General features: G+C 41.1%; 1 protein-coding gene across 1 annotated transcript in view; it reads right to left on the bottom strand.

Moving 5' to 3' along the window:
* Positions 1-17,202, bottom strand: part of LOC132349863 (ATP-binding cassette sub-family A member 17-like) — an 83,718-nt gene that overhangs the window by 18,149 nt on the left and 48,367 nt on the right. The window contains 10 exon segments of the mRNA XM_059898685.1: positions 30-188; positions 5,383-5,427; positions 5,430-5,601; positions 6,206-6,410; positions 6,564-6,831; positions 7,413-7,423; positions 8,802-8,921; positions 8,966-9,144; positions 11,169-11,290; positions 11,293-11,330. Coding sequence (XP_059754668.1) covers positions 30-188; positions 5,383-5,427; positions 5,430-5,601; positions 6,206-6,410; positions 6,564-6,831; positions 7,413-7,423; positions 8,802-8,921; positions 8,966-9,144; positions 11,169-11,290; positions 11,293-11,330 — 1,319 coding nt within the window.

Here is a 17,202-nt window from a genome sequence, read left to right as displayed (position 1 = left end):
AATTAACAAATTCTGCTTGCAATACTCACAAACTTGATTGCACTCAGTCTGGTTCAGGCTCTTGGCATTGCAAAACTTCTGTAGTTCAAAGCTGTAATGTAAGTTGGAGAAAGCCATCCCCAGGCAGTGGCCTGGAAGCAGTAGGAATGTGTGATCCAAAGACTCTGAGACTTTTGTGTAGCCTAGATCTGTGAGGGGAATAGAAAATATTAACTCTTCTTTCAGGAAGAAAAGGGAACATCCCCTAGCAACTCTCTGAACCCACTGTGCCTTTTATCCTGTATAAAGGATCTGTTATCTCTATCTGTTGCTATATCTATCTCTGCACGTCACACTGCCAGGCCCAAGACCGGAATCAGGTTCTCCCTGACTCCCAGTGTTCCCTCTTCCCCTGTAGTCATTCAACCTCCAAGCCATAAGTACTTTTCTTTTGCAGTGCTTCCTGAACCTGTCATTTTACTTCTATTCCTATTGTTTATGCAGACAAATCAGAAAGAGCTTGGTGTGTTTGAGAAAACCAGCAAGAGCGTGGCTGCAGTATGGGATGCACCTGTGGAAGCAGTGGATTTGAAGGCTGGAGGTTTACAAATGAGTTAGGGCCAGACAGGAGGGTCTGGTGGGCCAGCTTTGGAGTTATTTGAGTGTCATCTTACAGGTAGATAAGAACACAGTTCCTGCCTGTACAGTTTGTAGAGCCAAAACCATCATTATTTGCAAATGCTGTACATTATCATGTACCTAGAAAAGCCACAAGAATCAATCAAAGTGCTATTAGAAATAAGAGAGGGAACTTCCTGGTGGTCCAGTGGTTAGGACTCCACGCTTCCAATGCAGGGGACACGGGTTTGATCCCTGGTCGGGGAACTAAGACCCCAAAAGTCTTGCAGCCAAAAAAAAAAGAAAGAAAGAAAAGACAGAACAGAACAGACTCGCAGACATAGAGAACAGACTTGTGGTTGCCAAGGGGGAGGGGGTTGGGGGAAGGATGGAGTGGAGTGGGAGGCTGGGATTAGCAGATGTAAGCTATTACGCATAGGATGGATAAACAACAAGGTCCTACTGTATAGCACAGGGAAATCTATATTCAATATCCTATGATAAAGCATAATGGAAAAGAATGTATATATGTGTATAACTGAATCACATTGCTGTACAGCAGAAATTAACACAATATTGTAGATCAACTATACTTCATTTAAAAAAAAAGAAATAAAAGAGAGGTCAGTAAACTGGCTGGTTATAAAATAAATATACAGAAACTGGGGCCTCTTAGAGGTTTGAGAAGCCAATTTTTTAGGTTCATGTTATATTGAAAAGTGAAGAAATGCCAAACGGGGTTATAAATAAACTGTGGTATATTTAAAATATTTTAAATGTTTATTTACAACAAATAAACACAACTGCTCTGCAAAATAAATATGCTACTCATAAGCTAATTAATTTGTAAGAGGATTAACTCATAATGTGCTGCGTGGGTCATGGGCCAGCAGTGGGGCCATGTTTACAGTCCACAAACGTAATCAAGCCCTCACCCACCCAACAGGCCACTTCGTGCTTATCCCTGATAACTACACGTGCTACTAGCCGCCATCCTTCACAAACCACAAAATATCCTCACCAACAAAAAGGGTAAATAACTGGGTGGGATTAGAGCTCTAATTTCAGACTTCATGACTAGTCACACCACCAGCTCTAAACCAGTGGGTAGTCCAAGGGAGAGAGCCTGTGGACGTGTGACTTACAGATTCCCTGAAGAGAGGCTGAATAAACTCTTCATATAAAAAAATGAACTCTACTCTCAGGGCTTGGATTTAGAGTAGTACAGCTTTTGGGTGTCAATCTGTGAAATTCCTGTCAGTGGAGGCCACTGTGATGTATGGTGAGGTGAACTTGGATATGAGGTCTCCAGACCAACATTTTCTGGGCCAGGACTCAGAAACTGAGCATCAGAGCCAGGGTCCACCCATGGGGTTGGAGGCGCAGTTTGGGGCACAACTCGGAAGTCGTGGCTCCACACTGTCGCCGAGGCCCCAGAGTCATGGCTCTGGTGACCAGACAGCTGCATCCAAGGAGACCACGCCTCAGCAGTACAGCTGCAAAGGTGGCAGACATGGCTCTGGGAAGGAGACACAGTGGGTCATGTCCTCCTCATTTTCTCTCTTTAGAATTCTAAATTTGGAAATCTAACCTGGAGACTCAGGTAGAGGGGAGACGGGAAAACTACCAGAACATCAGCAGTGCAGCTCCTGTGTGGGGTAGAGAGAAAGACTTAACCACTAAGCAAGGCTCATGAGCCCAGACTGAGAATGAACAGTCAGCCACGGTCTCCTCCCAGACCTTCCCCTGTTCAGTGAAAATCTTCAGGCCCCTAAGAGAGGAGTGGTTGAAATCTGAGAGGGGACAACCCCACGCCCCAAGCTCACCCTAACCAGAATCAGTTCACCAACAATACGTGTAATCAAAGGAACAGTTATTTACAACTTCTGCTTGTTTTCGGTCCTTCCTTCTCTGTGGATCCTACTCCAAAGCTTGTTGAAGACTGAGGAGAGGTCACAAACCACCCATATCTAGCCCTCCAACTGAAGGACTTTTCTCTGCCACATTCCTGGGTGGGATCCATCCTTTTCTGGATCTCGTGTCTTCTTTCTCCTTTACTTTACTCCTTCACTTTGCTGGCCTATATCCTTAACTTTCCAAGAAAGTGACGTGGTGGCTTCAATCTCTGTTCGCCCATTTGAAATTGTCTTTGTTCTGTCCATACACCTGACTGACAAGTGAATTCAGTATAGAACTCGTTGTCATCTAGGAAGCATCTGGGTCTTTTTTCATTCAGTGTTGGATATTTGATGGATCCCTTCAATCTTGAAGTTTGATTTTTCAACTCTGGGAAATTTTTTTGTTTCATTTCTTTGGTAGTTTCCTCAACTTCATTTCCTCTGTTTTCTCTTTCTGGAATGCTTATCAATTGAATATAATAGCATCTCCTGGACTTACTCTCACGTTACCTGCCCTTTTTCTCAACTTCTCCTATTTCTCTTATCTTTTTGCTCTACTTTGGCAGGTTAATTGACTTTATTTTCCAACACTTCTGCTAAATTTTTATTTTGGCAATCAGCTCTTTCTTGTTCTCAAAGTTTTTCTTCTTTATGGAATTCTGTTGTTTAATAGATGCAATCTTTTCCAAAATCTTTGTTTTGTTTGGTTTTGTTTCCTGCACGTCCCTCCCCCTGTGTCTCCTTTTTGTTGGTTTGTTTTAGTCTTTTCTTGGCTGCCATCCTCAAATGATCAGTGATCCTTGATTGTCTGTCTATTCAGAGAGACAAATGAGGCACCAGGAGGTGATTTGCTAGCTTTGTGTATGGAGGTAAGGGGCCAGGCTACATTTTAAGGCAACCAGGCAGGGCACCAGTCCATAATGTTTAGGTCTCTTTTGGAAGCAGGTTCAATTCATCAAGAGGAGGGATCTCTGACTGCTTCCGGGTGGGGAGTGGTAGTAGGGCCAATGGAGATGGAACAGACTGTTTCACTCCCTTTCTCTGCGGTCCCAAGCCTCTCGAGGATTCTGTGTTGCTAAATTAGGTACTTGCTCAGCCATTTCCCCCTCTCAATGCACTTTAGATGTTTCTTCATTGTGAATTCATACATTTTTATTTCCTTTGCTATCGTTTTAGTGGAGTCTCAGGAAAAAGAGAGCTCAGATCTAGCTTTCATAACTCTCTGTCTACTGCCATGGTGACAGCATCTTAATGAGGCCTCTAGGGCATGTGTACAAGGGCCAAGGGCGAGCCTCTAATGTATAGTTTTCTTTCTCAGGGAGTAGGGATGGAGCCTGTGAAGGCACTGGCATCCTTTTCCCCAGACCAGAGGTGAAGCTTCTTGCCTTGTCCCAGCCTCCCTCCTCTTTGACTCACCCGATTTCCAGTTAGTTTTAGCAGTTGCCTCCTGCTAAGCAGAAGAAGTGCCTTGGTCCCTGTTATTGCTGCATTGGAGGGAAGAGAAGAAATAGCATGAAGCAATCTAAGAAGAAACAGATCCCAGCAAGGCCAAGGGATCCAGGGAGAATGTCCAGAGAGTCAGGCGCTAGCTTGGTCATCTTCTTTAAAGCTCTGCTCCCATCAGGGCCCTCAGTGTCCTTGGACTTTCAGGTGCTTGTCCCTCTTGGGTGGGTTGAGCGACAGAGGAGAAGAGAAAGGGAGGAATCCTTAGATTCTCCCTGGAGATTAGAGCAAACATTTCTCAGAGTGATTCCCTGTACCACTTGTGTCGGAATCATGCAGGATGTCTTTAAGTGCTGATCAGTGAATCTCAGATGGAGTTTACAGCTGAGAACTGCTGGATTTGGCTTCCCTCAGGACAGGCCTTTGTGTATCCCCTTTCCTCTGCCTGCAGTGCGCTTTTTGTTCTATTTCAATCATAAAGTCAAAACACTGTCACTTTTATGATCCTCTCAGATGAAAATAATTCCGTCTCTGAAATTCCACAGGTGGTATGTATGAGAACTAGAAAAGGCACCACTAACTCTGTTAGACTAGTAAAATAAATTCAAAATAGGGAATACACACACATCCTTTAAGAGACAGAATGACTCCCAAGATGAAAGCAGAAGAAGCTGTTAACATATTTTTAAATTAAAAGAAAGAAACGAACAAAACCCCAAAATCAATTTGAAGGAGGTGGTCAGCATAAAAACAAAGGAAAAAAAGCATTACAGAGGTAAAATATGATCATGGATATCCAACCCTGACCCAGAGAGAGACGGCAGCACAGACATGAAGACGTCGGTTTTAGAGGATGTGGTGTGAAGATGGCTCACCCCTCAGTTTCTTTGACTCTAATTGCACGTCACCAAGCAGCCTTCGTCCAACCCTGGCTTATTATTACCTTCTTTTAAACTGAGGAATAATTTATTTCAGTGAAATGCATGATCATAAGTGGACAGTTTGATGAATTTTGACAAATATTTATGCCCATGTAACCAACACCTCGATCAAGATACAGAATGTTTCCAACACTCCAGAAAGTTCCCTAAGGTCTCCATGTAGTGGACCCCCTCCCCCCAGCTCTGAGCCAAACGCTTTTCTGGCTCAGAGTGCGCCTCTTCCACGCAGCACCCTGTTTTGATGTTTGCGCTGCTGCACGTGGTGAGCGTCTGTTCCCTCTTTGTTGCTGAGCATACTCTGCTGATGAATATAACCACTGTGTGTCTCTGTCCTCCTGGAGATGCATGTTTGGGACGTTGACAGTTTGGGGCTCTTCCATTGACAGCTGCTGAGAAGAGCCTCACACAGGCCCCTGGCAGACACACATTTTCATGGTTACAACTTCTGTGGCTGCTGGAGGGAAAGTTAAAGCTGTGTGATGTGTAGCCATAACGGTCCTCACCTTTTTCACTTGTGACTGAGACGAGAACAAGGGGGCCGATGCTAAAAAGGTGAGCGTGATGATGAGCTTAACACAGGCGCTACCCACATTGTCAAAGAAGAAGCTGGTCAGGTAGATGAAGGGGATGATCGCCCAGGCATAGAACATTAGCATCAAGACAACAGCAGGGATGTTTTCCGGGTGTGTAAAAGCTTCTTCATCATAGTACAAAAACACCACCTTAGGAAAGCGGGGTAGAATTTGGAAAAGTCACTAAGAGTCAGTCCTAAGCATTAGAGAAAGGATATGATAATCTCAATTTTAAAAATAAAGTAAATAAGGTGTTAGCAGTACTACATTGGCAACTCCCTTCCCTTACTCATCCAGCGGTACAGAGACAGCTGGCTCTGCCCCTGGAAATCAGTGCAGTGAGATCAGGGGCTCAGAGGCAGAACAAAGGAGGACGTGATCCATTCTGCACAAATGACCAGGGAACCTCAACTGCACAACTCAGTCACCACCAAAGACTTGCAACCCTCAGTGCCCTGGTGAGCTATTTCTGGGCACTGTCCCCAAGGCACTGTCATTTACTAGTTTGAGGCAGCAGTTGTGGGGAAGCCACAAATTAGAGACCCTAGAGCCGGCCCCTCTGCTCCTAATGATGCTGGGACTGAAATCATCTTTTACTGAGGGTCAGCAATGAAGGTGCTTTCACACCCTGTGTGGCCAATCAGGGGCTTAGCTGCCAGCCTGGACTTCAGGTAGGGTTCTGGTTCTTCACAGGGTCCCCAAGGCAAGCCCCCTGTGATGTGCAGGGGAAAGGCCCTAGCACCATGCAGCTCACCAGCAGCAGCAGAGTGGGGGTGAGGAAGGAGATGAGGTCCCACAGCAGAGCCGAGAGCCAGAAAGTAGCCACATAAACGCCACTGATGAACTGGACCTGCTTGGTCTTGATGCATCTCTCTTTGACTGTCAAGTTGCAGAAAGAGCTAGACAGGAAAGCCATTCCAAAAAGTAAGTTGATAACAAGATAATGTCCTTTAGGACCCCTGTAAAAGACAGGATATAAGGAGAGAGGTAGCCATTTAAGTAGAACTGCTCATAGCAACCATACTCCAAAACAAAACAAAACAAAACAAAAAAAAGGAAGAAGTAGGTGGTAAAGGGAGAAGCACTGAGGAGGGAAGGAAAGTCGCACATACTCGTACAAGATATTCTCCGAGGTCTCCCTGTTTGACTGAGGTTGAGGGTGGTCGAATACCGTTATTGAAGCCCTGGCACCAGAAAGCAACTTGAAGAGGACATTGTCCACCAGTGCCAGCGCCAGGGCAGTGGAATGGTACGCCTGGTTGTTGAACAGCGCTGTCACTATGGTGTGGTTCCCCACGTCTTCAAAGGAAGCTGCCACTAGGTAGTTCTGATCAAAGACCTCGGGCTCCTCCTCTAACTTTTTCAGGAGGAATGGCTCTACTGAACGTAGAAGAGAGCAGACCATCCGAGAGTGTCACACCAGGCCCAGTGAGGCAGAGAGGATTCGCCTTTGGCCTCCCCCAACCACTGCTCCTCCTGGGTATCTATCTCATCACTAACCCCCGCCCACATCCGAAAGTGGGCTCCTCCTGACGTGGCCGTGCTCTGAATTCCAGTGATCCCCTTTGCCCACAGGGCTGCCTCCTGCCCGAGCCCCATGACCCCAGGGCATCAAGAAAGTTTTCCTTTCATTGACTGGAGCAGTATAAAAAAGTCTTGTCTAGTCATCTTTTAAATCTCAGCTCTGTCTACTCCCCTCCTCCCCATGGCCTTGACGCAGCCCAGGCCCCACCACCTTTGCCTGGACTGTGTGGCTCCAACAGAGCTCCTTGCCTCCTATCCAGTCCCTCCAGTCTCATGTGAAAGGACATGTCTGATCACACGCACCCTACCCAACAATTTCAAGTGACTCCTCCCTGCTCTCGGGATAAAGCTAACCTCCTGCACACGACCTACAGTGCCCAGCTGTTATCCAGACTCCGCTTCCTGTCTTGAAGTTCTAGCCATGCCTAAGGACTCACCGTTCCCCATGCTTACAAATGCTCTTCTCATGGTTTGGAATGTTCTTTGGGTTACATTCCCCTGCTGTGGGTCAGTACCTATTCACACCTTAGGTTCTTAACTCTGGAGCGTCCTCTGGCTCTCCAAGGCTGAGACATGTCTATGAGACCATCATTTACTGTTCCTTTGTATTGTAACTACTGTCACTTATCCATATGATCTCTGGGCTAGAAGCTCATCAAGGGCTGGTAGTAATACTGTTCATCACTGGACTTCCAGCACACAGTGCCAAGTGAAATATATGACCCACTTAGAATTCTGGAATTTTTAGTGCTGGAAGGGACCTTCAATCACAGCAACAACAATAATGATAATTGAAAAAAAAAACCAAAAAAACCCCACAATAATGATAATTGTACCAGTGGCTGAAGGTTACTGAGTGCCAGTGTTAACAGTGTGCAAAGCTCATGATAGGCACTCTCTCATGGAATCCTCCAATGACAATGTGAGGCAAGGTTTATTATTCTTTCCATTTTGCAGAAGAGGAAACCAAGGTTTGGAGAGGTAGGTCACTGTAATCCCAACCACTTTGCTACATCACGTTCTGCATTTGGTCTCTTTACTAAAAAAAATGCTTAATATTTTTATTTTAAATTAAAATATCACATTAATATAATTTTAAAAATCAAATAATTATATAAAACTTATAATGAGAAATGACAGTGCCATGGCCTACCCATCACCATCCCTGGTACCTGCTCACCACAGGCAACCACTTTGAAATCATTTAGTTCGTGTTTCTCTGGATTGCTAAATAGCCCATCTCTCTACTGATATCCTATCTTGGATGCAAGGATTTTGTTCTTTTATGACTATCCCTGCCCCCTATGGCCTTCCCCTCCCCTCTCCTCCCCCTAGAGTTGTATAATAAATTCGGTTTAATCAATAGTCAGTTTTGACATTACTATGACAAAGTAAAAATTATTCACAGCTGAACCAAGCAGTATATTATGACATGTTTCTTTTTTTGTACAACTTTCCCCCTCTGAAGTTAATAATGTTCTCCTTTTCTCATTTGCTTAGTTTTCTCTACATCTATCACTAAGTCATCCACAAACTCCCTTTGTGGGAGGGACTGTAAATCTCTTCTTAATACATTCAAATGTAACAGAAAATTTATCAGTTTCATTTTTGGACATGCTTTAGTCCCTAGAAAGACACAACTTGGTCTCATTTCTGGGAACTCTCCCTTTCCTCTTGTTTGGCTTTTGAAAGATGTTTTTCTGAGACTTCTAGCTATTCACTCTGACTTCAGGGAGCATCACGTGGCCTGGAAGCACATGGCTTCACTACAAGGAGCAATGGGCCTGCTTCCTGCCCCATTTTCCTGGGCCTGGTACTTACTTAGCAGCTGCAGAGGAATCTGTTCCTCAGCCATGAGCATATCTGTAAAATGTTCTGAAAGCTGAGGATCCAGCCTGGAATTCAGAGAAATAAAGAATGGAACAATAGTTTGACCATATGTTTGTTTGGTTTTTTGTTTGTTTGTTTGTTTTTTGACCATATGTTTTTTAGGGTCAACTCCAATGGGACATTTTCCATGCTTGTACTGAAGTTGAGGAATGAGAGGCTGACCATAAGGATCACCAGAGGTACCAGGATCTGTATTGACAGCATCATCATCGAGTTGCACCAAGAATATGTAGCCCTTTTCAAGAACATGGCATAGAACTGTTGGCAGAGAAGGCTGAACTACAATTTAAAAAAAGGGGGAAACAACATTAACATGGTCACAGGTAGAAGCTGGCAGGCAGTTACGTGGCTCACGTCCAATTGTATTCTCTCATATTGTGTCTAACATTTTGATGATGTTAAAAATTGCTTCAGATTAAAATTCTTTGACTTAATTATTTGATTAACATTTAATGGCAGAAAAAGAAGGCACAGATTGGAAAGAGTCTGGAAGAGTAGCCTAAACAGATACCAAATATAAACATGATACAATTGTTTTTTACCTGCCAGATTGGCAAAAATTTTAAGTTGATGAGGATATGAGGAAAATGCCATTGCTGGCATTTTAATTTGGTATGACTTTTTTTAGAAAACAAATTAGCTGAATGAATAAAATTAATTTGATATTCACACAGTCTTTAATATAGAAATTTTACTTCTAGTAATGTATCCTACAGGTATACTTGTGTAAGTATGCAGGACACGCACAGAGATGTCCTTGTGGCATTGACAGTAAATGTCAAAGTGTGTAGTCGTGTGCACTGAGATCCCAAGATCCACTGCTGGGCCCAGAGGCAGCAGACTGTGGAGGTGGGCACTGCATGCTCCCACCCAGCTTCTCTGTAGTGCTGCACTAGCTGGGGCAGGCAGCGGGGCCTTCAAGCCTCAGGCGCCAGTGTTCCTTGTTCTCAGAATACCAAAGAATCCCTGAAAATCTCTACCAAGCACCACCCCCCAAGTTTCCCACATTTGACATGATGGAAGCTCCTTTCCCCTCAAACATTCATTAAAAGGCACTGCTGGTAGCGTACTGTACTGCTGAACTGAATGAATAAGCATTTTCAGAACTCTAATGAAAAACTGATGAACTCATAAAAGTGCTAACAAAAGATCAAGATGAAAAAAAAAAAATTAATTACATGGGACTGAGTGAACTGATGAGGATGAGTATAATTTTTGTGACTTTCTGTCTGAATTTAAAAAAAAAAAAAATTCCACAAGGACTCAGAGGCAAAGAATATACAAATCAATTTTCACTGCAAAGTAAAGGAGCTGTTACAGTGGAGGATTACTGGACTGAATGTCAATACTATGACATAGTATGAGTGTGTTTCATGTTTGGTAATTGCAATCATTGTTGCTTTTGTTGTGGTCATCCATGTACAATGCTTGGTGTCAGTCGATTTATCTCTTGTAAAAATAAAATACAGTGTGTGTGTGTGTGAAAAAAAAAAAAAAAAAAAAAAAAGGCACTGCTAATAACTCACCAGAGGTGGTGCTCTGAGAAATACTTCCTGGGAAGGTTCCAGAGCTGTTTGCTAAAGCAAAGCTTGGCCAAGTAGAGGCCGGATAGATCCTTCCTGGGGGTTGGAGAAGAGCCTCCTGTATAAGACAGGCACTGGCCTAGATGACCCCCAAGACCCTTTCCAACTTGGAGGCTCCATGAATGGCAACTTCCCCTTGAATAGGTGATTTAAGACTATGAAACAGTGAGACTAATCTCTTCACTAACCCATGAAAACCAGTCTCATTATTTTGCAACATACCTTATAGATAGCTAAATCAAGACCACTATATAAAATGCATATCAATATTCTTTTTTTAAGCATTAAAATAATGTCCATGTATTTCATAAGAATATATTTTTAAAAATTTAAATTCCAGGTGGTACAATACATGATCTGTTTCACAGTGAAAAATTAAAAAGAAAGATTAAGTATGCTTTTTGGCCAGTAGATTTAATGCTTTTATTCTTTCTTCTTCCTGGTGAAAGGAATGGCCACGACCTTTTCTAGATCTTTTCTGATACTCCCTTCCATTGTGTTGATCCTAGTCAGAAAACACCAGCATTCTGACTTTGAAGTGGAGCAAAGAGCATGGTACTGCTGAAACCCAGCAGAGCCAATCTTCTATGCCTAAAATCTGCACATATTTTCTTAAGCCCTTATTAAAGGTTGATATATACTTCTTGACAGAATAATATCATGATTCCAAGAATGAAATAAAAATCTGCTTTCTTGCATGCATTTGAAATATTTGCTCACCCCAGTGTTTGGTTGGTTTGGTTGGCTGGACCGTATTGAGAAAATCCTTGAATGAAGACGTTTAATTCTGTTAACAGGAACTCGGCTAACCAGCGGGTGAGAATGGAAGGAGGGAAGCTTGATGATTGCATATGTATACTGGAATCTACCAACTTACTAACCCTAAACCAAACCAGAAACAAAAAGAAATAAAAATTCTCAAAATCACAACACATTTCATTTTGTTTGGATTTAAAGAATGAAAGTTGTGTAAGATATAAAAAAAATAAGTTAGGACAATAATGAGAGAAAAAAGAGCTGCACCAAGATTACATACTGCTAGCAAGTATATACTGGCTAGAAAGTTCTTAAGTAGGCACTAAATAAGAACTGAATTAACTGACCAATGGCTTTTCCAAATAACTGAGGCAACACTAGCATAAATAGATTTCATTATTTCCCTTAAAAGATACCACACACAAATTAAAACAAAAATATCACTAATATCTATTTTATGAGCAAAACTATAAATTATAAAATGCAGCATTGCTGACGCTCTAGGACAGGGGTTTGTAAACTATGGCCAGTAGGCCAAATCCAGCTCAGAAAGGATTTTACATTTTTAAATGGTTACATGTTTAGATGGTTATCTAAGTGACTTACATAATACCCTTGATTATGCCACTAAACCTACATAGCCTGAAGTATTTACTATCTGGCCCTTTAAGAAAAAGTTTGCCCAAAACCACCCCCCCACACCAAGGCAAAAAGATGTATTCATTGTTGGCAGCAAACTGTTAGGTCAAGAAACATATTTTTATTCATAGTCTTTGGGCCAGTTATTCTACCTCTGGGAATTTGCCACAACAAAATAATCCAGTAAACAGGTGACTCACTTTCCCTCCAGTATGGTTCTGCAAAAGACAGTGAATTAATTGTTATTTATTGCTGTGACACAGATTATCCCAAAATTTAGCATCTTTATTTATTTATTTATTTATTTAAAAATCTTTTGGCCTTGCCACATGGCTTATGGAATCTTAGTTCCCTGACCAGAGATTGAACCCACTCCCCTTGCACTGGGGGCATGGAGTCTTAACCACTGGACCACCAGGGAGGTCCCAGCATCTTAAAACAACAGTAAACGTTTAGCATCTCACGAAGTTCCTGTGGGTCAGGAATTTGGGAGTGGCTCAGCTGGGTGGTTCTGTCTCAAGGTCTCTCCTGAGGCTGTAGTCAAGCTATTGGCCAGGCTGCAGTTGTCTGAAGGCTGGACTGGGGCAGGAGGGTCAGCTCTCAAGGTGGTGCCCTTATGTGGCTGCGGGCAGGAGGCAGTAGTGTGTGGTTCTCTATAGTTCTGACAAGAACATTGGTTGATGGTTTAAGTAACATTAATGATTAAGATAAAAGTGAAACAACAAAGATGTATGTCAGAACTTCACTCATTCATCCATGAGGTGAGCAACATTTTTGTTGGATTGAATAACATTTTTTTAATACTGGAAGAGTATTTCCTCAAATTCTATTCTTAATGAAATTGCTTCAGATATGACATACTTTTAAGCTTAATTCACACTATTAACATTTTCTCAGTCATTACTTTTTTAATCTAGACAATCAACAAAGCAATAAATTAAACCCCAGTTTATAGTGTTTATCAATTTCCATGTTGTAAATACTCTCACCATGATTGATTTCAAATTATCAACATAACATTTCCATCATACAGATGTAAGTAGATGTAAAAATAACCTCAAGAGCACTGATAATAGTAAAATGTAGCCAAATCATGAGGAAATGAAGTTTTTATTACTACCTTTTGTGATTATTGTGATTTATAATAAGAAATATGTATTTGATCTTTGTCCTGGTTCTGGAATAGAGCGCCTAAAACCCTTGTAAATTTCTAAGTGATGAGAGCCATTAAAGTGTCTTTTGTTATGTTAATGGAGTGACTTTTGGAAAGCACCAAAGGATGGGGGTTGGTTGCCATGGGAACAAAAAACAAGTGATTAGAGGGTTAGAACTTTTGACCACCTTCACACAATTCCCCCACCCCTACCTCCAACCTCTGGCAACCGCAAATCTGTTCTGTGTTTCTATGAGGTTTTTTTTTTTTTTTTAAGATTCCACATATAAGTAAGATCATACAATGTTTGTCTTTCTGTGTCTGACTTATTTCACTGAGCATAATGCCCTCAAGGCCTATCCATGTTGTTGCAAGTGTCAGGATTCCTCTTTTTTTTTTTTTTAATGGCCAAATAGCGTGTGTGTGTGTGTGTGTGTGTGTGTGTGTGTGTGTGTGTTTATCAATCACATTTTCTTTATCCATTCCCCTGCTGATGGACACTTAGGTTGTTTCTACAACTTGGCCGTTGTAAATAATGCTGCAATGAACATGGGGGTGCAGATATCTCTTTGAGGTAGTGAGTATATTTCCTTTAGATATATACCCATAAGTGGAATTGTTGGATCATATGGTAGTTCTATTTTTTTTAAATTAATTAATTTATTTTTGGCTGCATTGGGTCTTCGTTGCTGTGCGCAGGCTTTCTCTAGTTGTGGCGAGCGGGGGCTACTCTTCATTGCAGCGCGTGGGCTTCTCATTGCGGTGGCTTCTCTTGTTGTGGAGCACGGGCTCTAGGCACACGGGCTTCAGTAGTTGTGGCATGTGGGCTCAGTAGTTGTGGCTCGTGGGCTCTAAAGCACAGGCTCAGTAGTTGTGGCCTGCGGGCTTAGTTGCTCCGTGGCATATGGGATCTTCCTGGACCAGGGCTCAAACTCGTGTCCCCTGCATTGGCAGGCAGATTCTTAACCACTGTGCCACGAGGAAAGTCCCTCTATTTTTAATTTTTTGAGGAACCTTCAATATCGGTTTTCATAGTGGCTGCACCATTTTACATTCCGACCAACAGAACACAAGTGTTCCCTTTTCTCCACATCCTGGCCAAAGCTTGTTATCTCCTGTCTCTCTGCCATTCTAACAGGTGTGAGGTGTTATCTCATAGTGGTTTTGATTTGCATTTCCCTAATGATTAGTGATGTTGAACACCTTTTCATGTATCTGTTGGTCATCTGAATATATTCTTTGGAAAAAAAGTCTATCCAGGCCCTTTGCCCATTTAAAAATTGGATTTTTTTTTTCTTTTTTGCTATTGAGTTGTATGACTTCTTTATATTTTTTGGATACTAACCCCTTATCATATAAGTGTCTGTGAATACTTTCTCCCATTCAGTAGGTTGCCTTTTAATTTTGTTGATCATTTTGTTTGCTGTGCAGAGCTTTTTTATTTTGATGTAGTTCTACCTGTTTTTTCCTTCTGTTGCTTGTGCTAATATCCTCCCTTTGATTGTGAGCTGGACCTAGTGACTAACTTCTAATGAACAGAATATAGCAAAAGTGATAAAAATGTCACTTCCAAGATTAGGTTACAAAATGAATGTAGCTTCCATCTTGGTCACGTTTTCTCTCTTTCTCTGATTACTCGCTGTGGGGGAAGCCAGTTGCCTGCCATATCACAAGGTCACTCCAGCAACCTGGGAAGAGGCCCACATGGTGAAGAACTGAGGCCAATAGATACCAAGGAACTGAGGTCAGCCAGCAACAACAGAAGTGAACTTGGAAGTGGATCCTCCCCCAGTTGAGCCTTTAGAGACTGCAGCCCTGGCTAACAGCTTGACTACAACCACCTCCCAGGAGACCCTCAGCGAGAACCACCTATCTACCAGCTCCTGGACTCCTGACCCACAGAAACTGTGAGGTAATAAATGTTTGTTGTTTCAAGGCTGCTAAGTTTTAGGGTAATTTGTTATGCAGCAATAGATAATGAATACAAGCCAAAAAAAGAGTATAACAGACATGAGCACCTGAAAGGGAAAAATCATGCATAAGTAGTAGTCCCAGGAGGAGTGGAAAGAGAGGAAGGATCAGAAGAGAGATTGGTTGAGAATTTTCCGAAACTGACCAATATCAGCAAGCACATTGTGAAAAGTGGTAAAAATCCTAAGCAGAGGAACACAAAGAAAACCACACAAAGGCACATCACTGTAAAAATGTTGAAAACCTAAGACAAAGAAAAACAATATTAAAAGCAGCCGGAGGTAAAGGACAGATTGCATTAAAAGAATAAAAATAATACTGGCAGCTGACATATCAGTGGACATAATGGAAGCCAGAAGACAATAGAATGGAATGGATAAGCAAAAATGATCTATCCATATGATGGAGGGAGTACTATTCAGCAATAAAAAAGAACAAGTATTTATTATAAATGCCACAACATGAATGAACCTCCAAAAATTCTTCTAAGTGAAAGAAGCCAGACATAAAATACATACTATATGATTTTCTGCATATGAATCCAAATGATTCCATTCTTATGAAATGCCCAGAATAGGTAAATATATAAAGACAGAAAGTAGACTAGTGGTTGCCTTGGGCTAGAGATGGGAACAAGGAACGTTTGCAAATGAACATGAAAGATCTTTTCAGAGTGATGAAAATGTTCTAACATTGGATTTTGGTTATGGTCACACAACTCTGTAAATTTACTAAAAGCCATCAAACTTCATGGTATGAATTACTGATTAATGTTACAATATGTAAATTAAACCTCAGTAAATATGTTTTAAAAAGAATACAATAGAATTACATTGTAGAAGTGTTTAAAAAACCCTGCTAAAGTAGAATTCTATAGCAAGGAAAAATTCCTTCAAAAACCAAGGCCAAAAATATATTTTCAGGCAAACAAAAACTCTGAGACTTTATCACCAGAAAATCTGCACTAAAGGAAATAGATATTGTTTAGGCAGGAAGAAAACAGTTCTAGATGGAAGCTTAAGGGTGAATGAAGGTTTAAAGAACAATGCAAAGGGTAAATATGTGCTAAATTTATTTTTAATTAATTTTTATTGGAGTATAGCTGCTTTACAATGCTGTGTTAGTTTCTGCTGTACAGCAAAGTGAATCAGCTACACATATACATATATCCCCTCTTTTTTGGATTTCCTTCCCATTTAGGTCACCACAGAGCATTGGGTAGAGTTCCCTGTGCTATACAGTAGGTTCTCATTAGTTATCTATTTTATACATAGTATCAATAGTGTATATATGTCAATCCCAATCTCCCAATTCATCCCACCGCCCCCTCCCCTCCTTGGTATCCATAGGTTTGTTCTCTACTTCTGTGTCTCTATTTCTACTTTGCAAATAAGTTCATCTGTATCATTTTTCTAGATTCCACATGTAAGCGATATTATAAATATGTGCTAAATTTAAATGAATACCGATTACACAAAAAACAATAATGTCTTATGGGTTTTTAAAAATACACAGAATTGAAATAGTTGAACGAAATAGCACATATCTCTGTAAGTAGAATAAATGGAATTTAAGTGTGCTATGTACCTTGCATTGTCTGGAATGTGAAATGTACTAGTTTATTGTAAACTTTAATAAGTTAAAAATGCACATTGTAATCTTAGGATAACCACCAAGAGAACAGCAAAATAACTTACAAATTCTAAACTAACAGAGGAGAAAATACAAAGTAAAAAAACAAACAAATCCACTAAATCAATCCAAAAGACCAGAAAGGAAATAAGAGAATATGGAATTGGTGGGATAAATAAAAAACACTGAATAACATGGTAGATTCAAAACCAAATGAATTAGAATTTTTATTAGTTGTAAAGGACCAAAGCTTCTATTTAAAAAGTAAAGATAGACAAATTAATGTTTTTTTAAACTCCAGCTATATTCTGTTTATAAGAAATACATCTAAAATATATGGCTACAGTTAGAATAAATGCAAAAGGATGGACAAGGAAAATATCCTTCAAAAATCAGGGAGAAATAAAATCATTTCCAGACCAAAATAACTGAGAGTGTTTGGCACCAGCATAAAAACAGTAAAGGACGTGGTACAGAATGTACTGCAGGCAGAAGGAAAGTTACTGGAGAAGCACGAGGAAAAAACAGAAAGAGCTAACTATGTACATGAATTTAAATGACCATTGTCTTCCCCAAACAACAATAATGTTTTGTGGAGTTAAA

This window comes from Balaenoptera ricei, chromosome 15, assembly GCF_028023285.1.
Source record: "Balaenoptera ricei isolate mBalRic1 chromosome 15, mBalRic1.hap2, whole genome shotgun sequence".
Taxonomy (NCBI): domain Eukaryota; kingdom Metazoa; phylum Chordata; class Mammalia; order Artiodactyla; family Balaenopteridae; genus Balaenoptera; species Balaenoptera ricei.
This window is presented reverse-complemented; position numbering and strand designations above follow the sequence as displayed.